This window comes from Mustelus asterias, chromosome 13 (assembly GCF_964213995.1).
Source record: "Mustelus asterias chromosome 13, sMusAst1.hap1.1, whole genome shotgun sequence".
NCBI classification, from domain to species: Eukaryota; Metazoa; Chordata; class Chondrichthyes; order Carcharhiniformes; family Triakidae; genus Mustelus; species Mustelus asterias.
In genome coordinates this window covers 81,119,776-81,146,202 of record NC_135813.1, presented here as the reverse complement: position 1 = coordinate 81,146,202, position 26,427 = coordinate 81,119,776, and the positions used below count along the sequence as shown (strand labels likewise).

The 26,427-nt window shown below is 43.9% G+C and overlaps 1 protein-coding gene across 13 annotated transcripts in view; it reads right to left on the bottom strand.

Moving 5' to 3' along the window:
• Positions 1-17,604: 17,604 nt before the first annotated feature.
• The window catches only part of mphosph9 (M-phase phosphoprotein 9), a 112,825-nt gene continuing 104,002 nt past the window's right edge, over positions 17,605-26,427 (bottom strand). For 7 of the 13 annotated variants that reach the window (XM_078227113.1, XM_078227112.1, XM_078227117.1 and 4 more), the window contains 2 exons: positions 20,873-20,941; positions 17,616-18,474 (listed from right to left, as the gene is read on the bottom strand). In XM_078227113.1, coding sequence (XP_078083239.1) covers positions 18,373-18,474; positions 20,873-20,941 — 171 coding nt within the window. In that variant the 3' untranslated portion in view covers positions 17,616-18,372. Of the gene's footprint in view, positions 18,475-20,872; positions 20,942-26,427 lie in introns of all 13 variants that reach the window. The other 6 variants (XM_078227116.1, XM_078227115.1, XM_078227124.1 and 3 more) reach the window with 2 other exon arrangements.

The following is a 26,427-nucleotide window of genomic DNA, read 5'->3' as shown; positions in this document are numbered from 1 at the left end:
TCATCCATAAATGTTGGCCAGCCAGCAATGCCCATGTCCTACGAATGAATAGGAAAAAAAAAACTGCTCCCAAGTTTTTGTTTCCTTCCTGAGGCAGTCACAAGATTCTCTGCCAGGACAGAAAAATCAATCACCTCTATCCACCCAACTATTATCAAAGATTGTAACTTTATCTCCTGGTCTAGACATCTCAATGTCCAAATATAGGCCCTTATTTAACCCAGTGCGGTTGCAAGAGAAGCAAGGAGCTGACTTAAGGTTCCTTCACACAGTGCAAAACTGGAGTTCTGAGAAATGGGATACAGATTTTTTTCAAAGTACCATCTACTTAGTCACCAAAAATTAGCAATGGAGAAAAATATAATTATCCAAACTCAAAATATGAGTCTGTTCTCATTCAAAATAGTGGAGATCCAGAAACAGTTTCACAATAGCAGTCTTAATCATGCCCAAAACCTCAAGGAGGTCAACCAGGGCAGTTTAAAAAGAAAACACTGGCCTAGATTTTGAGGTCGACAGTGAAGTGTCAGCACTCTCTGCTGACCACAGAAAAAGCTGCCCACAAAAGATATAACAACTTCTGCAGTGTGGACTTCCCTTTTCCCAATGTTAATTTTATTCTGCTGTAAGCTTATAGAGAGCTCTGATATCCTGCAACAGTGCAGTCATCAAACAGGCTAAGCAGCCAATCATACGGAGGAATTCTCTCAGGCCACAAATCAGAAAGTGATACGAGTTTTATTGTTCACTTCTGAGATTACAGAAAGTGAAACATACACATGGGGTTACGGTAGAAACTGAAGTATCAAACTTTAAAAAGTTCTTATTTGACAAACCTAAATTTAACAAGGAATGGAGAAACTTGACACCCCATAAGTATACAATTAGCATTTCACAGCCAGAGGAGTTGTTCAGCAGTAGTACTTAGCGATTCAGAATGGAGTACAGTGGTTAGCACTGCTGCCTCACAGCGCCAGGGACCCGGGTTCAATTCCGGCCTCGGGTCACTGTCTGTGTGGAGTTTGCATGTTCTCCCCGTGTCTGCGTGCGTTTCTTCCGGGTGCTCCATTTTCCTCCCACAGTCCAAAGATGTGCGGGTTAGGTTGATTGGCCATGCTAAATTGACCCTAGTGTCAGGGGATTAGCAGGGTAAATATGTGCGGTTACAGGAATAGGGCCTGGGTGGATTGTGGTCGGTGCAGACCCGATGGGCCAAATGGCCTCCTTCTGCACTGTAGGGATTCGATGACTTAGTACACTGTCAAAAACCCAGGTACACTTCATTGAACAAGGTAAAACTTTTGCTTTTAACATTAAGAGTAACAGTGCAAGCTCGTCAAATCAGTGATTTTAAATATTTAATCTGCCAAAGCTTAATCAGCACTCTCTATGGAGAAGCAAGGAATTACTGATAACTTCTGGATTTCCATGTTTACCTGTGACTATACAGATACCAGAGGCTATTGTCAGTTTCAGAGGAGTAAAGGTGGCAAATGCTTCACTGTCATTACAATCACAAAATTTGGGTCATCAGCCCCTTTCATCATAAAAATGTTGCACAGCGCCTTGGTCAGATCCCATCAGGAGTACTGCATTTGTCTGGGCACTGAATATCAGGATGGATATATTGGCCTTGGCAGGTGCAGTGCAGATTCACCAGGGCTCAAAAGGATAATTAATTGACATCTGTTTGCATAAGCTTGGTTGGTATTCCCACAGATTTAGATGGTTGAAGAGTGATCGAATTGAGATATTAAAGATTTCAATAGGATATATAGAGAAACTATTTCCTCTGGTAGGAAAACCCAGAATAAAAAGTCCTAAGAATTAGCGAGATTAAAAAGGAAATTCAGGAAGAACTCCACCCATACAAGACATAGTGGAAATCAGGAATTCTCTCACCAAAAACTGTGCACATTGGAGGTCCATGAGAGTTTTTGGAGCTTTTAAGACTGAGATCAACATTTTGACTAGCCGATGCAGAGACCAACATCTATCACCTGGGTCACAAATTCATGGGCACTTCATCTTAGCCAATAAGAAAATGTGGTTTTCTGGGGTGTGCATTGGATTGGGAGCATTCTCCAGGATTGGAGAAGGGGGTGCACTTTCTCAGCCACCATTTACAAGCCAATGCAGGTGACCCTTAATAACAGCAGACAGGACTAAAGATTGGGAAATACATGAAAGATAACACATGCTACCAATACTACCTATTAAATCTCAGATGTTCAGTGAATGATGCATCATTAAATATTTGGCAACAATAATGGGAGAAATTCCTTCACTGAGGGTTGTGGATGTTTAGAATTCTCTGCCCCCAGAGAGTTGCATTCATTGTTGAATATGTTGAAGGCTGGGATAAACAAAATTTTTGGTCTATCTGAGAATCAAGGGATATGGGGAGTGGGCAGAAAAGTGCAGTTGAAGCCCCAGATCAGCCACAATTGTACTGAATTTAGAGTGGGCTCGACGAGCCAAACAGTCTTTATGTGCTCCTGTCTGTTATGTAATAATCATTGCTGGCAACCAAGTTATTTACTTGCTAACAAGCTTGGTTTCATCGGTCAGAACATTGAATACAGGAGTTGGAATGTCTTGTTGAAGTTGTACAAGACATTGGTAAGGCCACACTTGGAATACTGTGTGCAATCCTGGTCACCCTATTATAGAAAGGATATTATTAAACTAGGAAGAATGCAGAAAAGATTTACTAGGATGCTACCGGGACTTGATGAATTGAGTTAAAAGGAGAGGTTGGATAGACTGGGACTTTTTTCTCTGGAGCGTAGGAGGCTGAGGGGTGATCTTATAGAGGTCTATAAAATAATGAGGGGCACAGGTCAGCTAGATAGTCAATATCTTTTCCCAAAGGTAGGGAGTCTAAAACTAGAGGGCATAGGTTTAAGGTAAGAGGGGAGAGATACAAAAGTGTCCAGAGGGGCAATTTTTTCACACAGAGGGTGGTGAGTGTCTGGAACAAGCTGCCAGAGGGAGTCGTAGAGGCGGGTACAATTTTGTCTTTTAAAAAGCATTTAGACAGTTACATGGGTACGATGGGTATAGAAGGATATGGGCCAAATGCGGGCAATTGGGATTAGCTTAGGGCTTTTAAAAAAAAGGGCGGCATGGACAAGTTGGGCTGAAGGGCCTGTTTCCATGCTGTAAACCTCTGACTCTAAGACGGTAATAAGCCAACGAGATGCACCTTGGTCTTTTCCCCATCCAGAAATTCCTTTGTCCCCATGTGTCCTGCCATTATTTGTGTCATTAAAAATAGGTACCCTGCTCAGTTTCAAACTGGTGTTTGAGGAGTCTTGTTGAGGTTTAAATTCGCTGCTGCATTGCAGTACATCACAGAGGTGACAAAGTACTTAACTGAAGTGTTTTTGAGACATCCTGAGGTCATAAAAGCCCTTCCTGATGAAAGCTCCAATGAAAAGTCATCGACCTGAAAAGTTAATTGTTTCTCTCTCCACATAGGTTTTGTGGTCTGAGTATTTCCAGCATTTTCTGTTTTTGTTTTGGAATTCCAACATCGCGGTATTTCACTTTTGTTCTAAATTCTTCCTTTTCTTTTGGGGTCATTTAAAACTTTGGGCTCTAAGCAGCATAGTTGTAAAACTAAATACTTCGAAGGGGCAAAAGTTATTTGAAAGCACACACCAACATCAGCGTGGTGAGAATTACACAGGCCACTGTAGAGTGAAGGTGTGCAGGTCACACCACAGTGACAATGGAAAGGCATCTTCTTTGGGAGGGAAATGGGAGAGGACAAGCTGGTAACAACACTGCAAGTTCATTTTAGATTTACTGGGTTTCTATCTCTCACCCCCTCTCCTACCCATGTGAGAGGCAAGTCTCGTCAAATCATCTCACCCCATCCATCATTGAAGAAAGTGTACCTTAAATGACCAGCCATGAAACATTATACACAATTCCAATCAACGGTTTTCCTTCCTGGAAAACATTGGCAGAAAGGGTCCAACATTGCGCTTGCCCCCTGGGGCAGGGACATGATCCTGGGATTGGGAAGGCAGGGCAGGATTGCGAGTTGGGAGCGCGGTTTCATTCCTCAATCGCAGCCTCTTCATCGCCACTTTAAATGTCACGGCTGACATCTATCAGGCAACAATTTTGGTCAAAAGCCGACCATGTAATTCAATTTAGAATTTGTACCCGAGGAAGCTTTAAACCGCGAAGATATCAATTAAACTCCAGAGCCATTTAGTGAAAGAAAGAAGCCCAGCGAATGGGGCATGAGGCGGGGGGCATTGGGTGTCAGTCTCCCCCAGACTCTCCCGCTGCGGAGCGGGATCGCCACCACCGGCCCAGCCACACCCCGGGGCGGGGGTCCAGGTATCTCTCTCCCCCCCCCGGGGCGGGGGTCCCGGTCTCTCTCTCTCCCCCCCGGGCGGGGGTCCCGGTCTCGCTCTCTCCCCCCCGGGCGGGGGTCCCGGTCTCTCTCTCTCCCCCCCGGGCGGGGGTCCCGGTCTCTCTCTCTCCCCCCGGGGCGGGGGTCCCGGTGTCTCCCCCCCGGTGAACCGCCGCCTCCGCTCACCTCAGCTCCCTGAGAAAGTCCCCCGGCTCCGCCCAAGCTCGGGACGTCCTTGGGAAGCCGCCTCAGTCATGGTGCCGGTTGTCCGCCCAACCGGGAGTCGGAGCTGCGCGTCCCGTCGCCTCACCAGAGACTCCCGGTCTCGCTCCGCTCCCAGTCCCGCTGGGGAAGCTCTGCCCGGTCCCGGTCCCGCTGGGGAAGCTCTGCCCGGTCCCGGTCCCGCTGGGGAAGCTCTGCCCGGTCCCGGTCCCGGTCCCGGTGGCTCCAACCCAACGGCCGCCGGCTGCCCGGGGGAACAGCGCCACCCGCTGCCCAGGAGTCTCCATTACACCCCAGGCTGCGCAGTGAGACGGGGACTTAATCAGAGCTGGTCAGTGTTTCCAGTGACCAGAGGGTCAATCGCCAGAGCACACATTAAATATAATCAACAAAAAGGTAAGTACCAGGTCATTACCTGCCAGTGAGTCTTACACCTAGGCAACAGCATCTCCTCCACGATCATCCTCAACACAGGTGCGCCACAAGGCTGTGTCCTCAGCCCCTACTTTGCTCCTTACACACCTGTGACCCTGTGACCAAATTCCCCTCCAATTCAATTTTCACCATAGTGGGTCGGATCTCAACGGAGTACAGGAAGGAGATAGAAAACCTGGCGAACTGGTGTGACGACAATACGAAGGAGATAAGCATCGACTTCAGGAAGCATAGTGGAAAATATGCCCCTCCGTCTACATCAATGGGCAGCCTGGGAATGGAGGGATACAAACGATTGGTCTAGTTGGACCAAGGAGCGGCGCAGGCTTGGAGGGCCGAAGGGCCTGTTTCCTGTGCTGTACTGTTCTTTGTTCTTTGAAATAGAAATGGTTGAGAGTTTCAAGTTTTTAGGTGTCCAGATCACCAACAACCTGTCCTCGTCCCCCCATGCCGACACTATAGTTAAGAAATCCCACCAACTTTCTTCGGAGGCCAAGGAAATTTGGCATGTCTGCTACGATTCTTTCCAATTTTTACAGATGCACCATAGAAAGCATTCTTTCTGATTGTGATCTCTGGGTTAGGAAGTTCAGGATTCAGGCAGAGAGAGGAGTCGTGTTCCAGGCCACAGAGGTTGGAGATGAGTTTTGTAGGAATAATAGCATTGAAGGCTGAGCTGCAGTCAATAAATAGGAGTCTGACATAGGTGTCTTTGTTATCTAAATGTTTCAGGGTTGAGTGCAGGGGCAGGGAGATGGCGTCTGCTGCAGCGGTAGGTGAACTATAGTGGATCCAGACAGTCTGGGAGGCAGGAACTATTTCGTGCCATGACTAACTTATTAAAGCACTTCATAATGATGGATGTCTGAGCCACCGGACAATAGTCATTAAGGCACGCTGCCTGGCTTTTCTTTGGTACTGGGATGATGGTCATCTTCTTGAAGCAAATAGAGACCTAAGATTGTTGTAAAGAGAGGTTGAATATGTCTGCAAATGCCCCAGCCAGCTGGTCTGAGTGCTCGTCCAGGTACCCCAACCAGGCCAGTTACTTTCAGTGGGTTGACCTTCGAGAAGACTACTCTGATGTCGACAATGGTGACCTCAGACACAGGTTCATCCGAGGCTTCTGGGGTAAAGGGTGTGCTCTCTAGGATGGATGGTGTTCTTGTGACCTCTTGCTCAAAACGGGCATAGAATGCGTTGAGCTCAAAGATGCCCTCATAAGAACAGGATATGACGCTCGACTCATCGATCGACAGTTCCGATGTACCACAGCAAAAAACCGCACCGACCTCCTCAGAAGACAAACACAGGACACGGCAGACAGAGTACCCTTCGTTGTCCAGTACTTCCCCGGAGCGGAGAAGCTACGACATCTCTGGAGCCTTCAACGTGTCATTGATGAAGACGAACATCTCGCCAAGGCCATCCCCACACCCCCACTTCTTGCCTTCAAACAACCGCACAACCTCAAACAGACCATTGTCCACAGCAAACTACCCAGCCTTCAGGAGAACAGTGACCACGACACCATAGAACCCTGCCACAGCAACCTCTGCAAGATGTGCCGGATCATCGACACGGATGCCATCATCTTACGTGAGAACACCATCCACCAGGTACACGGTACATACTCTTGCAACTCGGCCAACGTTGTCTACCTGATATGCTGCAGGAAAGGATGTCCCGAGGCATGGTACATTGGGGAGACCATGCAGACGCTACGACAACGGATGAATGAACACTGCTCGACAATCACCGGGCAAGAGTGTTCTCTTCCTGTTGGGGAACACTTCAGCAGTCACAGGCATTCGGCCTCTGATCTTCGGGTAAGCGTTCTCCAAGGCAGCCTTCGCGACACACAACAACGCAGAGTCACTGAGCAGAGACTGATAGCCAAGTTCCGCACACATGAGGATGGCCTCAACCGGGATCTTGGGTTCATGTCACACTATCTGCCACCCCCACGACTTGCCTGGGTTTGCAAAATCTCACTAACTGTCCTGTCTGGAGACAATACACATCTCTTTAACCTGTGCTTAATGCTCTCTCCACTCACATTGTCTGTACCTTTAAGACTTGATTACCTGTAAAGACTCGCATTCCAACCATTATTTTGTAAATTGAGTTTGTGTCTTTATATGCCCTGTTTGTGAACAGAACTCCCACTTACCTGACGAAGGAGCAGCGCTCTGAAAGCTAGTGGCTTTTGCTACCAAATAAACCTGTTGGGCTTTAACCTGGTGTTGTGAGACTTCTTACTGTGTTTACCCCAGTCCAACGCTGGCATCTCCACTTCATTTCTTGCATAGGTCAGGGTTGCCTGACTTGAACGCCTCAGAGCTGGACTTCAGCAAGCAGTGGATATCCCTGTTCATCCATGGTTTCCGGTTGGTAAACACATGGATTTGCCTCTTTGGCGCACATTCTTCTACACACTAATGAAGTCAGTTACTGTCGTGGCATACTCGTTCAGGCTGGTCAGAGAGTTTTTAAATACTGACCAGTCTACTGACTCTGATCAGTTTCATAGGAGATCATCCAATTCCTCAGATCAACATTGCATATCTTTCTTTGACGGATTTTCCCTTGTAAGCCGGGAGCAGGAGCACAGCCTTGTGGTCTGATTTGCCAAAGTGTGGGCAGGCAATAGAGCGGTAGCATGTTTGGTATTTGTGTAGCAGTGGTCTAGGATGTTTGGGGCTCTGGTGGAACAGGAGATGTGTTGGTGCTATCTTGGTAGGGTAGTCAGCATAGCTTTGTCAGGGATCATTTCTAACAAATTTGATTGAATTTTTCGAGGTGACAAAGTGTGTGGGTGAGGGCAGGTGCAGCTGATCTGGTCTACATGGACTTTAATAAGGTTTTTGACAAGATCCCACATCAGAGACAGATCAAGAAGAAAGATCCCATAGGATCCAAAATTGACTCAGTGGCAGGAGGCGGAGGGTGATGGTGGAAGGTTGTTAGTGTGGCTGAAAGTCTGATTCCAGTGGTGTACCACTGGGATCAGTGCTGGATCCCTTGCTGTTCGTAGTGTATATTAATGATTTAGATGGGAATGTGGTTGGTATGATCAGTATGTTCGCAAATGACATGAAAATTGGTGGTGTGGTAAATAGTGAGGAGGAAAGCCTTAGATTACAGGATGATATAGATGGGCTGGTCAGAACAGTGGCAAATAGGATTTAACCCTGAAAAGTGTGAGGTGATGCATTTGGGAGGATTAACAAGGCCAGAGAATACACAATGAATGGTCGGACACCAGGAAGTACAGAGGACCAGAGGGACCTTGGGATGCATGTCCAAAGATCCCTGAAGGCAGCAGAACCAGAGGATAAGGTGGTTAAGAGGGCATATGGGAGTTAGGCCACAGCTAGAGTACTGTGCGCAGTTCTGCTCACCACATTATAGAAAGGATGTGATTGAACTGGAAAGGGTGCACAGGAGATTCACCAGGATGTTGCCTGGGCTGGAGCATTCAACTATGAAGCAAAGTTGGCGAGGCTGGGGTTGTCTTTCTTAGAGCAGAGAAGGCTCAGGGGGACGTAAGCGAGGTGTACAAAATTAGGAAGGACATAGGATGGATAGGAAGAAACATTTTCCCTTAGTAGAGGGGTCAATAACCAGGGGCATAGATTAAAGGAGATTTAGAGGGGATTTGAAGAAAAACCTTTTCACCCAGAGGGTAGTGGGAATCTGGAAATCACTGCCTGAAAAAATGCCTCAGGCAGGAACCTCACAACATTCAAGAAGCATTTATATGAGCACTTGAAATGCCATAGCATACAAGGCTATAAACCACATTATTGGAAATGAGATTAGGTGCTTGATGGCTAACATGAACACGAAGGGCTGAAGGGCCTCTTTCTGTGCTGTAAACTCTAAGACACTATGGGCCTGATTTTACCAAAACTTCGTGCCTGTTTTCGGGCACGAAATCGCAGTAAAGTTGGGCGTCGGGCCTATACCACGATCTGCACCCGATTCCAAGCAGATCATGGCTTTACCAACACCCGATTCGGGCGCGGGCATGCATTTAAATCGACTTCGTGAACCGCGCGCCCAACTCTACCGCCAAATCCCACTTTACCGTCTTCTGGCCTGTTCCGGATCCGCGCTTTTAGCGACCGGCTTACAAAAACCTGACAGTCAAATATTTGGGAAAATATTTCAAAATATGGATGGGGGGATATATATTTTGAAATATTTTCCTAAATTTTTGACTGTCAGGTTTCTAGTTCCTGCGATTATAATTTTGACATTATCTTCCAAAGGGAATTCCTCTAATTCTCTGCAATGCTCAGGTGAAAACAGGATGAAAGAAAGGATCCAAGGCTGCTCCAGAGGCAGATTAGCTGCACCCAACGTTGCCCATGCAAATCACAGTCATAAGTAGGGGCACATCTGCCATGGAATGTGAGAGAAGAGTTGCCAATACAAACTTCTTTTCACTATGATTGATTTCCCAGATTTAGTAATCTCCTTGAATCTTATTTCCAACCAAGTTCCACCACGGGGACAATTCTTCCAAGTTCACCACATGACTCTGAACATTTGACCACCTGGCTCGTGGCTACAGGGACATCAACAATCCAGTTACAGATCACAAATGTATTATACAGGTCACTAATTGCTCACTAGGACACTGTAGTTTAATTACCTTTCCCATAGATAATTAGGCAGCACAAAGAGGGTGCTACATTATTTTCAGTTTGCAAGATTCTCCCAAGTCCATCCCTCCCCCCTCCCCCCGCCCCACCCCCCGCTCTCTCTGTTTTTTTCTTTCGCGCCCAGGCACGCTGCTTCGAATTTTTTTCGAACTGCGCATGCGCAGTTCAGAGCTCCGATCGTTCCGGCAGCGCTAAGTCCCGCCCACTGCATGGATCGGACCGGAGCCAGCAAAAAGTATATGGGCGGGCTGCAAAGAGGATTCCGGGCTCGGATCTGCATTACGCCCGGATCCGGCCCTTAGACTCCAAATGGTAAAATTGAGCCCACTATGACTCTCTAAGCAGAGGGCAAGGAGATGTTTATTTTAAATACAAGCTGAAAGGTGGGATGAGATTAAATCATAATTTCCAAGAGGAAACTGGATCAATACTTGCAGGAGAGGGGCAGAGGAGCAGTTGTGTGTGAATACGCAACACATTGGATAGTTCTTTCAAAAAGTCTACACAGGCCCAACAGCGTTTTCCAAGGCGAATAATCCCCAAAACATCCAGTTTTTCTCTCCTAAATGAAGTTCATTAGACATGGTATCTTTCATTAAATCTCTGCACCTTCTCCATCAAGCCCAGAATTGTCTACAAAGTGACTTATAGAGATTTGGTATAACTGATTTAGTACCCTAAGGTGCTAATTATAATATCGAGGATGCCCTTAGCACTGTGCTGAAGTGTCAGCTTAGATTACGTTTAAAATGTTGCAGTAATTTGGAAACCACAACCATTGACTTGGGGCAAGAGTGGGAAGGGAGGAAAAAAATGATTTGGAAATTATTTTCTCAAACCTGGATAAATATGGCTACTTGATTTGAACATGAAGATCCAAACTGTTAAATATGGTACCATTATTCAAGAAGGGAGGAAGGAATAAACCCGGAAACTACTATCCAGTCAATCTAACCTTAGTGGTGGGGAAACTATTAGAAGCAGTTCTGAGACAGAATGAATCTGCATTTGGAGAGGCAGGGATTAATCAAGAACAGTCAGCATGGTTCTGTTAAGAGGTCAAGTCTGACCAACTTGATTGAATTTTTCGATGAGTTGACCCGGTGTACAGATAAGGGCAATGCATTTGACATAGTCTACTTGAACTTTAACCAGGCATTTGACATAGCTTCGCTATCAGTCTCCCATGTGGGACTAAGAGCCCATAGGATCCAAGAAAATTTGTCAAATTGGATCCAAAATTGGCTGAGTGGCAGGAAGCAGAGGATGGTCGAGGGGTGTTTTTCTGACTGGAAGCCTGTGTTCGTGAGGCCCTGCAGGAATCAGTGTTGGGACCCTTGCTGTTTGTGGGAAGTTCGTGGATGATACAAAAATTGGTGGGGTGGTAAATGGTGATGAGGTTAGTCTTAGATCACATTATGTAATTGTGTATTTTTGGGATATTTTTGAATGAGCAGTGTTTATGTGATTACGCATTGATGGTGGTCCTTTCTTCTCATCTTGCTCACATTACTGAAACTGTAATATTAACGATACTGAAGAAAATTCAAGTCCGTTTCAGTGGGAGTAAACCAATGCAGAAAACCAAAGCCTGAGTGGAAAACATGATTGACCTAATTTTAGAAGTTTGTCTCCAAAGAGGCGAGAGACAATCAGTTTGTGTCACAGAGGTTCAGTTAGCTAAGCGGGACCCAGACTTTCTTAGACGCAGATAAAAGATCTGCACCTTGTTCTTTTTAACCCTTTTGGGGGAGTAAGTTTCAGAGTGAGGCACCTTCACCTCTTGCTGTCCCTGTGTTTCATAAAAATTATTTGTTTTCTCTGAATTTGTGGACACATCCTTACACAAGTTGAAATCCCCACTTTATAACTCCCAGAGGTGAACACTGACTGTATTAACTCAAATGAGAAGCTCCCATTGCCTTGTGCAGCTTTAATGTCAGGGTAATGGTGAAAATGCAGCAGGACTCCTCTTTGAACCCAGGCACTGCTCCTCGGTTCCTGGTTAACCTGCCCCATGCAATTTCAACATCATCTGCTTGCATTTCCGATTTGTTTTCCATCCTTACAGTTTTGCAATGGGCTTTTGTTAAATAAAAAAGGATCACAGTAAGAAATGGAAAGATTTATTTCGCAGTGTTTGATTTGAAATAGGAGAAGGATTGGAAAGGGAATGTAGACCCTCCTTGGAGATCCTGTTAACCTGAGAAAACTTCAACTAGGAAAATAACCAGGTTCCTTTTGCTAAAGACCATCGCAGGGCTGAGCAATAATAATTAGACCAGCATAATTGGAAAGTGAGAATAACAGAGCCAGCCAGAGACTTTCTTTGGCGGTGGAATACTTGGAATAGTTATTTTACTTTTTTTCTATAGAGTCACACACGGATCTTTTGGCAACACTAGGATGGGGACGCTGGCCAGAACTCACCAGTGAAGAAGCTCCCTAGAAAAGACAAACTTTTCTCTGTGTGTGTTTGAGGTGCTTCCATGCGCTTTGATCAATTGGTTTAACCATTTAGAAGTGGGAAGTGGATCTGGGTTATTCTGTTGCTTTTATTCAATGCACCTGCCAATCAGTCCTACAGAGTGTCCGAGGCTGGGCTCCTAGGCCAGGCCTAGCAGCTGCTTTCTTCCCATCCCTGCTTACCCACCCTCTGCCACCAGTACTGCACTCACCAAAATATTCCGACAGCAGGCGGCGGCACACTTGCAAGCTTCTCACAGCACACAAGTGTGCACAGTGGTTGGGAAGCATTGTTATATACAACAGGCTAAATGCAAAACAATATAACTTGTGCATTAAGGGATGACCATTTCGTTTTGATAAAGACAGTGGGATCTGAGAGAGACCTACATACAAGCATTAGAGTTACATCTAAGTGAGTTCAACAGTACATCAAATCAAGATTCAGGGAAATAAAGAGTAAAATGAAGTTTAATTCACATGGTATAAATTAATGATCCACAGGCCTCATAGATTGAATTAAATAAACCACCTTACTTTTGTCTGTTCAGTAAGCTTAGAGTGATACAACATAGGAGATGACCATTTAGCCACTGGGGTTGTCCCAACACTTTAGCAATTTGATGGTTATTTCCCCATAATCTTCTAATATTTGTGTTCAAGTTACACACTTTATTATGTCTGTACTGAAGTATATGAGTACACACACACGCTTTACATCTAAATGCTAATCTCTTTTTGGTGTTGTATAAAGTAGTTGCAGAACGAGATATAAAAAATGCAAATTAAATTCATAATTCTTACATTTAGTTTTAAATTTGACACATTAAAATATAACGAATGTATAATTTCTAAAATAAATTTTTTCTTAACAACCAAGAGAAGCATACACACTTTTATTTTGATTTGTCAGTTTGTTCATGTCTTCTAATGGGACAGACTTCACATTGCAAACCCATGACCACTTCCATCTAGAAGGACGAGGGCAACAGATACATTGGAACACCACCACCTGCAAGTTCCTCTCCAAGCCACTCACCATCCTGACTTGGAAATATATCGCCATTCCTTCACAGTCGCTGGGTCAAAATCCTGGAATTCCCTTCCCAAGGGCAATTGCGGGTCAACCCACAGCGATTCAAGGCAGCTCACCACCACCTCCTCAAAGGCAACTAGGGGTGGGCAATAAATGCTGGCCAGCCAGCAATGCCCGTGACCCATAATTGAATAAAAAAATCCTTGCTGGCGTACAGTACAGGGCCATTCATCACGTTATCCAAGTAGTCATCTTCATGTTAGAGTAATCCAACCATATGGCGCATCAGAAGCAAAGAAAAAAATCCATTTATATGGCACCTTTCATGACCTCAGGCCTGACAAAGCGGTTTAGAACCGATGAAGTAATTTTTGAAGTATAGTCATTGTTATGACTAGAAAATGCAAAGACAATTTGCTCATAACAAGGCAATTAATTGCCAGTAAATGGCCAAGTAATCTGCTTTTAGAAATATTGTTTGAGGGATAAATATTGGTCAACACCAATCGTTCTATGGAAGTACTTACATTCATCCAAGAAAAAAAGTAAAGTTTATTTATAAGCCACAAGTAGGCTTACATTCACACTGCAATGAAGTTACTGTGAAAATCCCCTAGTCGCTACACTCCGGTATCTTCGAGTACACTGAGGGAGAATTTAGCATGGCCAATTCACCTAACCTGCACATCTTTTGATTGTGGGAGGAAATCGGAGGACCCGGAGGAAACCCATGCAGACACAGGGAGAATGTGCAAACTCCACACAGACAGTGACCCAAGCTGGGAATCAAACCTGGGTCCCTGGCGCTGTGAGGCAGCAGTGCTAACCACTGTGCCACCGTGTCAGAGGACACAAAGAACCTTGTCTTATTCAAAAGACAGAGGGTGAGATTTTCCTCCCACTCCATGGCAGCAGGCAGCATGCCACTCGCTGGTGGCTGCATTTTACACTTCGTCGATGTCAACGGGGTATCCCGTTGAACACACCCTTTGCCATTGAGAAGGTAGGGTGCGCCATCCGCAGGACCACAAGGTCCTACCAATGTAAACAGTAGCAAGATTTCAGCAAGAACCTCTCACCATGCAGTACACCCTCAGTACTGCAATGAAATGTCATTCTGGATTATAGCAACATAAGAGCAGAAGTAGGCCATTCCACCCATTGAGCCTTCTCTACCAATCAAATCTCAGCGGATCATCTACCTTTCTCATTTTCCCCACTATCCCTATATCCCTTGATGTCATTAGTATCCAGAAATCTATTAATTTATTTCTGGAACATACTCAGATTCCACAGTTCTCTTGGGTAGGGAATTCCAAAGATTCACCACTCTAAATGAAGGAGTTCCTCCTCATCTCAGTCATAGAGGTTTACAGTATGGAAACAGGCGCTTTGGCCCAACTTGTCCATGCCGCCCTTTTTTTTTAAAAACCCCTAAACTAATCCCAATTGCCCGCATTTGGCCCATATCCCTCCATACCCATTGTACCCATGTAACTATCTAAATGCTTTTTAAAAGATAAAATTGTACCCGCCTCTATTACTATCTCTGGCAGTTTGTTCCAGACACACACCACCCTCTGTGTGAAAAAATTGCCCCTCTGGACACTTTTGTATCTCTCCCCTCTCACCTTAAACCTATGCCCTCTAGTTTTAGATTCCCCTACCTTTGGGAAAAGATATTGACTACCTACCTTGTCTATGCCCCTCATTATTTTATAGACCTCTATAAGGTCACCCCCTCAGCCTCCTACGCTCCAGTGAAAAAAGTCCCAGTCTATTCAGCCTCTCCTTATAACTCGATCCATCAAGTCCCAGTAGCATCCTAGTAAATCTTTTCTGCACTCTTTCTAGTTTAATAATATCCTTTCTATAATAGGGTGACCAGAATTGCACACAGTATTCCAAGTGTGGCATTACCAATGTCTTGTACAACTTTAACAAGACGTCCCAACTCCTGTATTCAATGTTCTGACCGATGAAACCAAGCATGCCGAATGCCTTCTTCACTACTCTGTCCTCCTGTGACTCCACTTTCAAGGAGCTATGAACATGTACCCCTAGATCTCTTTGTTCTGTAACTCTCTCCAACACCCTACCATTAACTGAGTAAGTCCTGCCCTGGCTCAATCTACCAAAATGCATCACCTCGCATTTGTCTAAATTAAACTCCACCTGCCATTCGTCAGCGCACTGGCCCAATTGATCAAGATCCCGCTGCAATTGGAGATAACCTTCCTCACTGTCCACCATGCCACCAATCTTGGTGTCATCTGCAAACTTACTAACCACACCTCCTATATTCTCATCCAAATCATTAATATAAATGACAAATAACAGTGGACCCAGCGCTGATCCCTGAGGCACACCACTGGTCACAGGCCTCCAGTTTGAAAAACAACCACCCTCTGGCTTCTGTCAAGAAGCCAATTTTGTATCCATTTAGATACCTCACCCTGGATCCCGTGAGATTTAACTTTATGCAACAACCTACCATGCGGTACCTTGTCAAAGGCCTTGCTAAAGTCCATGTAGACCACATCAACTGCACTGCCCTCATCTACCTTCTTGGTTACTCCTTCAAAAAACTCAATCAAATTTGTGAGACATGATTTTCCACTCACAAAGCCATGCTGACTGTCCCTAATCAGTCCTTGCATCGCTAAATGCCTGTAGATCCTGTCTCTCAAAATACCTTCCAACAATTTACCCACCACAGATGTGAGGCTCACTGGCCTGTACTTCCCAGGCTTTTCCCTGCAGTCCTTTTTAAACAAAGGCACAACATTTGCCACTCTCCAATCTTCAGGCACCTCACCCGTGACTATCGATGATTCAAATATCTCGGCTCGGGGACCCGCAATTTCCTCCCTAGCCTCCCACAGTCTTAAATGGTCAGCCCCTAATTCTGTTTATGATATTCTTATTTTGGACTCATGTCTCTGGACTATTCTTGAACAATCTTCTAAGTGTGAGAGTGCTATCACTGAGTTAAGCCTAACAACATGATGCAGTCTTCAACTAAGATGGATGTTTTTCAACAGGTATCACTCGCCAATGAACAAGAATGAAACCCTGATTTTCTCATGTTAACCCATTCGTGCTAGGGCAGTGCTTGCAGTGTTACCCCAGCTGACCAAATAAAGAATCTCAAGCATTCTGATATATATAACTCAACGATTCACCTGAGGGAATCATCTAAAAACATAGCATTAGTTTTAACATGTACACCGATGACACACAACTCTACCTCAACACCTGTCCTGACTCCTCTTCTGATCCTAAATTGTGAGGCTGCTTGTCCTTAAAATCCTTACAGTGCAGGAGAAGGCCATTCAGCCCATCAAGCCTGCACCAACAACAATCCCACCCAGGCCTTATCCCTGTAACTACACAAATTTACCCTGCTAATTCCCCTGATACTAAGAGGCAATTTAGTATGCCAATCAACCTAGCGCACACATCTTTGGACTGTGGGAGGAAACCGGAGCACCCGGAGGGAACCCACGCAGACACAGGGAGAACATGCAAACTCCACACAGTCACCAGAGGCCAGAATTGAACCCAGATCCCTGGCGCCATGAGACAACAGTGCTAACCACTGTGCCGCCCAAAAGTAGTGGATAATCCGAAATTTCCCAATTTTAGTGGGAAGGCTAAAGCCACTGTCTTCTGTTCGCACAAACAAATTCTCTTCCCTAGATACAGACTCTATCCCCTCCCTGGCAACTGCCCAAGGCTGAACCAGATTGTTCACAACTTTGACAGCTCTGACGAAGGGTCATCCAAACTTGAAACGTTGGCTCTATGCTCTCTCCACAGATCTGTCAGATCTGCTGAGATTTTCCAGCATTTTCCGCTTATATGTTATTATAGAGAGAACATACCGGAGATGAGGGGTGTAGCTTATGAGGAGAGATTAAACAGATTGGGTCTGTACTCGTTGGAGTTTAGAAGGATGAGGGGTGATCTTATAGAGACATATAAGATAATGAAGGGGCTGGATAGTGTAGAGGTGGAGAGATTCTTTCCACTTAGAAGGGAAACCAGAACTAGAGGGCACAGCCTCAAAATAAGGGGGGGCCGGTTCAGAACAGAGTTGAGGGGGAACTTCTTCTCTCAGAGGGTAGTGAATCTCTGGAATTCTCTGCCCATTGAAGTGGTGGAGGCTTCCTCGTTGAATATGTTTAAATCACGGGTAGATAGTTTTCTGATCGATAAGGGAATTAGGGGTTATGGGGAGCAGACGGGTAAGTGGAACTGATTCGCTTCAGATCAGCCATGATCTTGTTGAATGGCGGGGCAGGCTCGAAGGGCCAGATGGCCTACTCCTGCTCCTATTTCTTATGTTCTTATGTTCTTATTGTTCCGATTCATTAATTTGTAACTCAAAAAAAGTCATTCCAGTGTCAGCATTACATTTTTAATAAGTTTCCAAACAGCAATTTATAGTCTTACATATTCAAAGCATTGTTGGCCAACTAAATTATCTAGACATAGTTCAGTAATTAGAAATAAATTTGGAGGTTGAGTGATGTGCTCACTGCTAAAGTTATTGGCATAACTTTCACAGGCTCTATGAAACCTGTTGCAGATACTAAAAAAATACTTAATTGGCTTGTCATTTTGAGATATTCTCACTGAATTAAGACAGTTTATTGCAATAAAATGTCTGGCTTATAGGTTTTTCAATACTGCATTTTTATTTTTTTTGAAAAATTAGTTCAAGAAAACATATTTCAACATCAAATATAAAATATTAAAAAATTCTGAGAAACAAAAATCCCAAGTTTGCAAAATATTTTGTGACAATACACTTTACATCTTAGTGCAGATTTTAACAAACAGTAACCATTTCCATATGGTCTATATCATATACAAAAGTACAGATATTGTGCACTCTCTAAGCATTACTAAAATATATCTTGTGTGGGTTTTGGTTCCAATTTTTTACAATAAAACTATGAGATATGGACTACACTTCCTAAAAAAGGCACAGAATGTTTCGCTTTACATATACAATGTGACCTGTAATATATAGACGCACATATTAAGGCCATCCTTCACGATCCAAAACAGACCCACATTTTGCCAGTGAAAACTGTGCATTAACATGTAGTTTTAGTGCAAGTAAAAATTTGGTCAAATGGAGAATGGGAAACAGCTTACAAATTTGCAGAAGTTCGTAAAACATGAAACCGCTTCAACGTCATGCGGATTGATCCTAGATCACGATTGATCTTTTCTAAACGATCTTCCAAAGCTTCCTGTGAAAACAGTTCAGAATAATAGCAATGCTCAGTGCATGATGTGAACTCTGTGCACAATCAAGGCTATAGGAAGAAAATGCACAAGATATATTTTTGAGGTGAGGGGATGATCTGTTTCCCAACTCCACTGAGACAGGCAACTTGGATCAGACAAACTTAAGTCTTTCAAATTGTCTCAACCAAGTTACATTTCCAAACAAATAAGTTTATTTTATATACAGCAGAGTTTGCTGAAGGTTTGCCCTGTAATTTATCTTACAGACACAGTGGGTGGAATTTTACCAGCTCGCCCCGCCTAGCCGGTAAAATTGTGTGAGAACTGAGAAATCAGGATCACGCCCAATTTGTCATCTCTCGCGATTTTACGAGAACCAGCATAATTAAGGACCCCACGCACCCCGGACATTCTCTCTTCCATCGGGAAAAAGACACAAAAGTCTGAGATCACGTACCAACCGACCAACTCAAGAACTGCTTCTTCCCTGCTGCTGTCAGACTTTTGAATGGACTTACTTTGTATTAAATTGATCTTTCTCTACACCCTAGCTATGACTGTAACACTACATTCTGCACTCTCTCCTTTCCTTCTCTATGAACGGTATGCTTTGTCTGTACAGCACACAAGAAACAAAACTTTTCACTGTATGTTAATACACGTGACAATAATAAATCAAATCAAATCAGAAGCGGTCAGCCTCTCACTGGAAATGGGCAAGAAGCTAATTAATTTCTTTAAATTTAGCTAAATACAGTTTTACGTTTGCTTAGCGAGCCTAGCGCTCAATCGTCCAGGCTCGCTTTCCTTTATGGCCTCGGCGGGAGGTTCTCTCCGGCGAGGAAAGCACCTGCTCCCCATGACCGGGGCCCGCTGCAACTCTGCCTGCGATTGGTCTGGGTGGCGGGGTTTACATCTCGGTCAACGGGCCCCTGCGATTGCAGGGGGTGAGAACTAGTTAAAGCTGTCTGCAGTAGCAGGGGCTCTCTTTGTCTGTCAGACCCCTGTTACTGTTAATGCGCATGTGCAGCATCAGAGGTCTGCACATGCGCAATACCTCCCTCTACAGACTGGCTGGAGAGTTAAGCCCTGCCCACAGCCTCTGGGTAGAAACTGTCTAGCTCATCTTTTCAGAGACAGAGTGCATAAGATTGGGTGTGAAAACCCGCCCAAAAAAATGGATCTGGAACGCTCCTATTTTCAGACTAGCTGGGCACTTAGAAAAAATCTCGTAAGATTCCACCCAATAAGCCAACATCTTTTTCAAGGATTATTTAGCTGGTTAGAAAATATGTACTTGAAGTGTCCCAAGTTTTTAAAATGTTTGATCCAGAAGTATTGCACTACATTATATATTCATCTCAGGTGAAATACTTATAAATATAAATTTCCCTTATGAGTGATTGCTGGCTGTGCTCAGTTAATCTTGGTCCTGTTCTGGGTTGAATGAGCTAATTCTGGAGAGCTTTCTGATTCTTTCTTCTCCATCTCACTGCAGGGAGTCCAGTCTGCACTCTTCATCAGCTGCCCCTGTCCCCTTCCATACATCCTCTGCCCATTTCTCACAAATTTCTATCTTTTTGTAAGTACAACACCCTGCAACAAATATCTTTTATTTTTAAAGGATTGATACTGAGGCTAATCCTGGTAATATTTCAAAGAGTCTTGTTTCTTATTTGTTCTCAGGATGTGGGGAATTTGGCAATGCCACATTTATTAGCCACCCCTAGTTGAAGTAGTTGGTGGGCTCCTTCTACAACTAACTCATTAAGTCTTTCCGCAGGCACCAGAAGTCAACACATCATGTGGAGGGTGGCGGTTTTCTTCCTTGAAGGACATTGGTGAAAATGTCGGGTTGTTTGAGCAGTCAGGCAACCTTTTCTTTCCTGGATACAAAACTACAAATTACTCCTCCTTCGGGTAACATGCCCTAAGAGGGCACTGGCAATCATGAAATTCCATTGGAAGTCCATGATTATGTTCGGCAAAGTACTGCAGTAATTTGACAAATTCCTAGATTTATATAATTCAATTTCACTACTTGCCACTAACAGTCTTGAGGTTGCTCGTCCTGGTTCCAACCTTTCATCCTGTTATTGAGTTTGAATATTTTTCTGATTCTCCTCAATTTCTTGAAGATTCCCTGAGTTTATATGATCTTTCAAAGTTATCAGTGACGAGATAATCTCATTTTAACTGCTTGACCATTGCAAACTTACATGTAAATTTCATGTGCCATAATGCTGCCAATCTACTTTATGTCGTATGATGTAGTATTCATCTTATACGTTTTTGCTCGTCTCTCTACCTCAGCAGAAAATCAGAAGTAAAAAAATGATTTAAAAATTCACTATAGTGTCATCACAATAAAATACATGCTTTAACCAAATTTCGTCATACCTTTTCAAGCCTTGCACGCAGTGTCATTCTACCTGTTGAACCGGGTATGCGACTTAATGCAGCTTCAATCTGCAGTGAAAAAATTAAGATCCATGTTATTAAATTGCGGGTCCCCTAGCCGAGATATTTGAATCATCGATAATCACGGGTGAGGTGCCTGAAGATTGGAGAGTGGCAAATGTTGTGCCTTTGTTTAAAAAGAGCTGCAGGGAAAAGCCTGGGAAGTACAGGCCAGTGAGCCCCGCATCTGTGGTGGGTAAATTGTTGGAAGGTATTTTGAGAGACAGGATCTACAGGCATTTAGAGACGCAAGGACTGATTAGGGACAGTCAGCATGGCTTTGAGAGTGGAAAATCATGTCTCACAAATTTGATTGAGTTTTTTGAAGGAGTAACCAAGAAGGTAGATGAGGGCAGTGCAGTTGATGTGGTCTACATGGACTTTAGCAAGGCCTTTAACAAGGTGCCGCATGGTAGGTTGTTGCATGAGGTTAAATCTCACAGGATTCAGGGTGAGGTATCTAAATGGATACAAAATTGGCTTCTTGACAGAAGCCAGAGGATGGTTGTAGAGAGTTGTTTTTCAAACTGGAGGCCTGTGACCGGCGGTGTGCCTCAGGGATCAGTGCTGGGTCCACTGTTATTTGTCATTTATATTAATGATTTGGATGAGAATATAGGAGGAATGGTTAGTAGGTTTGCAGATGACACTAAGATTGGTGGCATAGTGGACAGTGAAGAAAGTTATCTCCAATTGCAACGGGATCTTGATCAATTGGGCCAAATGGCAGATGGAGTTTAATTCAGACAAATGCGAGGTGATGCATTTTGGCAGATTGAATCAGAACAAGAACAAAGAACAAAGAACAATACAGCACAGGAACAGGCCCTTCGGCCCTCCAAGCCCGCGCCGCTCCACGGTCCAGGATTGAATCCTGAATCCAGGATCCCCGCCCAATTTTCCAGCCTATCTACATCCTAATATCCTATCCACCGAGCTGTCCCTCACAGCTACGATGCTTTGTTCATCAGGGCAGGACTTACTCAGTTAATGGTAGGGCGTTGGGGAGAGTTACAGAACAAAGAGATCCAGGGGTACATGTTCATAGCTCCTTGAAAGTTGAGTCACAGGAGGACAGAGTGGTGAAGAAGGCATTCGGCATGCTTGGTTTTATCGGTCAGAACATTGAATACAGGAGTTGGAATGTCTTGTTGAAGTTGTACAAGACACTGGAAGGCCACACTTGGAATACTGTGTGCAATTCTGGTCACCCTATTATAGAAAGGATATTATTAAACTAGAAAGAGTGCAGAAAAGATTTACTAGGATGCTACCGGGACTTGATGGATTGAGTTATAAGGAGAGGCTGGATAGACTGGGACTTTTTTCTCTGGAGCGTAGGAGGCCGAGGGGTAATCATATAGAGGTCTATAAAATAATGAGGGGCATAGACAAGGTAGGTAGTCAATATCTTTTCCCAAAGGTAGGGGAGTCTAAAACTAGAGGGCATAGGTTTAAGGTGAGAGGGAGAGATACAAAAGTGTCCAGAGGGGCAATTTTTTCACACAGAGGGTAGTGTGTGTCTGGAACAAGCTGCCAGAGGTAGTAGTAGAGACGGGTACAATTTTGTCTTTTAAAAAGCATTTAAATAGTTACATGGGTAAGATGGGTATAAAGGGATATGGGCCAAATGCGGGCAATTGGGATTAGCTTACGGGTTTTTTAAAAAAGGGCGGCATGGACAGGTTGGGCCGTGGGGCCTGTTTCCATGCTGTAAACCTCTATGACTCTATTGCTTAATTTATAAGAAAATATATAATGAAAGAGCTGTGATTGCCTGTATTCAGTGATTTATTTTGGAACATTTAGAGATGGTGTGTATTGGTGTTATCTTTCAAAGTTCCATCGATTCTGGAAAAGTTCTTGCAGACTAGAAAGTAGCAAATGTAACCCCACTGTTTAAGAAGGGAGAGAGAGGAAGAATGACAAACTATAGGCCTGTTAGTTTGACATCAGTAGTAGAGAAAATACACATAAAGATATGGTAACTGGACACTTAGAACATATGGATTTATGAAAGGGAAATCATATTTGACAAACCTGTTGGAAGTTTTTTGAGAATATTAATTGTCACATAGATAAAAGGGAACCAGTGCATTTGGTGTATTTGGATTTTCAGTAGGTTTTTTATAAGGTCCCAGATAGGAGTTAAATAAACAAAATTAGAGCACGTGTGATTGCAAGTAATATACAAGTACGGATTGAGAATTGGTAAAAGACAGAAAACAGAGTAGGAATGAATGGGCCATTCTCAGGATAAAGAACAAAGAACAATACAGCACAGGAACAGGCCCTTCAGCCCTCCAAGCCCGCGCCGCTCCCTGGTCCAAACTAGACCATTCTTTTGTATCCCTCCATTCCCACTCCGTTCATGTGGCTGATATGGCCGGCTGTTACTAGTGGGGTATTGCAGGGATCAGTGGTAGGGCCACAGCATTTCACAATCTATATCAATGATTTGGACGTGGGGATCAATTATAATATTTCCAAATTTATTGATGACACAAAATTAGGTGAGAATGTAAGTCGTGAGGAGATGTAAGGAGGCTTCAAATGGACTTGGACAGGCGAAATGAGTGGGCAAGAACATGGCAGATGGAATATAATGTGAACAAGTGTGAAGTTATCCACTCTGGTAGAAAAAAACTAAAAGGCAGAAGATTTCTTAAATGGTGAGAGGTTGGAAAATGTTCGTGCCCAAAGGGACCTAGGTATCCTTGCTCATGAGACACTAAAAGCTCGCATGCAGATGCGACAATCAATAAGGAAGGCAAATGGTATGTTGGGTATTTGAATATAGGAGTAAAGATGTGTTGCTCTGTATAGAGCCTTGGTGAAACTGCACCTGGAGTATTGTGTAGAGTTTTGATCTCCATGCCCTAGGTTGCACTTGCCATGAAGGGAGTGCAACAGGGATTCGCCAGACAAATCCCTAGGATGGTGGGATTGTCTTATGAGAAGAGATTGAGGAAATTGGTCACGTATTCTCCAGAGTTTTAAAGAATGAGAGGTGATCTCATTGAAACATACAAAAGTCTTACAGGATATGACAGAGTGGATGTAGATAGGTTGTTTCTCCTAGCTGGTGAGTGTAGAAACCAGAGCACAGTCTCAGAATAAGGGACAGGCCATTAACATTAAGATAAGGAGGAATTTCTTCACCCAGTGGTTGGTGAATCTTTGGAATTCTCTACCCCAGAGAGCTGTGGAAGCTCAATGACTGAGGCATGTTCAAGACAGAAATTAATACATTTCTGGCGACTAATGACATCAACGGATATGGAAAGCGTGCAGGAAAGTGACATATGAGGTAGATGATCAGCCATGGTCCAACTGAATGGCACAGCAGGCTCGATGGGCTGAATGGCCTACTCTTGATTCTATATTCCAAACACTTTGCAACGTGTAGACTTCTCGAAATGCATAATTACAAATGATGCCAAATATAATCAGCCATTTTGTTCCTCTTTGACTTTTTATCTTGCAAATGTTATAGTCTGTCCTGCTTTGTCATTTTCATTCCAACATTCTTAGTTATAATTTTTCTACAGTGCCATGTGTTCATCTACACAGTTTGCTTATGGCAATCTGTTTGTTCTGGCCATTTACCTATATACCTAACAGCTAGTTCAAGATGACATAACTTGTTCAAAGCACTGTCAAAAACACTGCTCTATAAAAATATAAAGACATTTTCACGGTCTTCTCTTATTTTTTCTTGAATTAAAAACAGTATTCTTCTGATTTTCTATCCCAGCTTTAGCCTTCTCGTGTCATCTATCCATTGCTGTAAGAAATTACAGGTGCCCTTTTTGATAACCAGCTGGGCTTGCCCTCCTGTTACGATCCTTGACCAGACCCCCAAATTCATGGTGCAATCGCTTTTGGGACCAATACATTTTATTTGAAGTAGAAAAAGTTTGATATTCAAGACATTTGCTAAGAGAATAAAGCCACAAGATACAAAGATATGCAGGTGAGCTGGATAGGCCAAGCCCCTTAGTGTCCCAAGATGTGTAGGTTAGGGGGATTAGTGAGGTAAATGCGTGGGAATAGGGCCTGAGTCAGATACTCAGTCGGAGTGTCAGTGCAGATGTGATGGGCTGAACGGTCTCCTTCTGCGCTGTAGGGATTCTATGATTCCATGGATTTTAAAGAAACAAAAATAAACCTCACTATACAAAGTCAGGAAGATAAAACAATATACAATATCCATCTATACTCTTAACATCCAGGGTTAATAGGAGCTACATATAAACTAACAGGCAAGCTGTGGTCAAACACACCACACTGCACAATAAATTACAAATACAACCAGGACAAACCCCATTGATTTCTCAGCAACCCACCCAGATGTCAGTAAAGACTGAGTCAACCAATCTTATTGAAACTCTGTCTCTTTAATGAGGGATTCCAAACCTTTCACTTTCAAAGATAAAGCCTCTGAATTCCCAGTTCCAGCTCAGACTGCCTCAAAAACTGCACACCTCCCAGAGTTTCAATCTCATTTCCCAAGACTGCATTCCCCTGGATTTCTAAGTCTGCACTCCAGCCCCTACTTACTGGTACAATTTCAACATTTAATAGCCCATTAGTCTCTGAGTTGGTATTGCTCCTGGATTTCATCAAGCTCCAGTCTCCCAACTACACCAAACTATGAATGGCTCCCAGAGCTTCCTCTGAGCTCTAACCTTTTACAGCACAGAACCAGTGACCATCTGCCACCTTTTTAGTTATTCAATGGCTCCTGGGACTTCTCCTGAGTCCCAGCTGCACAAAACCAACTAACAGCAACCCATTTGCTGCCTGAAGCCTGCAAACAACATCATTTTTGGTATGGACATTTCCCTTGCTTCATAACATTCACTTTCCCAGCAAACACACAGATAGAATTGAAACTCTAGAACATTCTTAAGCTCCACCCATCTTTACGGCAAAGTAGCATTCCAACGGTCACTGAATGCTTTTAAATTAATTGTACTTTAAACTTCCAAAACAGAACAATTAAGTGCTGCGTTTCTTTGTAAGCAGTGTTGTCATCTCCGGGACAATCTTACCAGCTCTGGATTCGATTCCGGCCTCAGGTGACCTGTCTGTGTGGAGTTTGCACATTCTTCCTGTGTCTGCGTGGGTTTTCTCCGGGTGCTCCGATTTCCTCCCACAATCCAAAGATGTGCAGGTTAGGTGGATTGGCCATGTTAAATTGCCCCTTAGTATCCAAAGTTGTGGGGGATAGGGAGGGGGAGTGGGCATAGGTAGAGTGCTCTTTCAAAGCGTCGATGTAGAAGCGATGGCAGAATGGCTTTCTGTATCGGGATTCTATGCATTTATGGACCATAGTCTATATAATTGGAAACATCTTCTTTAACCAATCAATCCTTTCAGAATCCCAAGTCCTCTATCAGGTTATGCTCAACCTCTTTTATAGAGAAAAAAGCCCTTATCCTATTCAATCCTTCCTATTAGCTACCATCTCTCAGTTTTGGCATCACTCT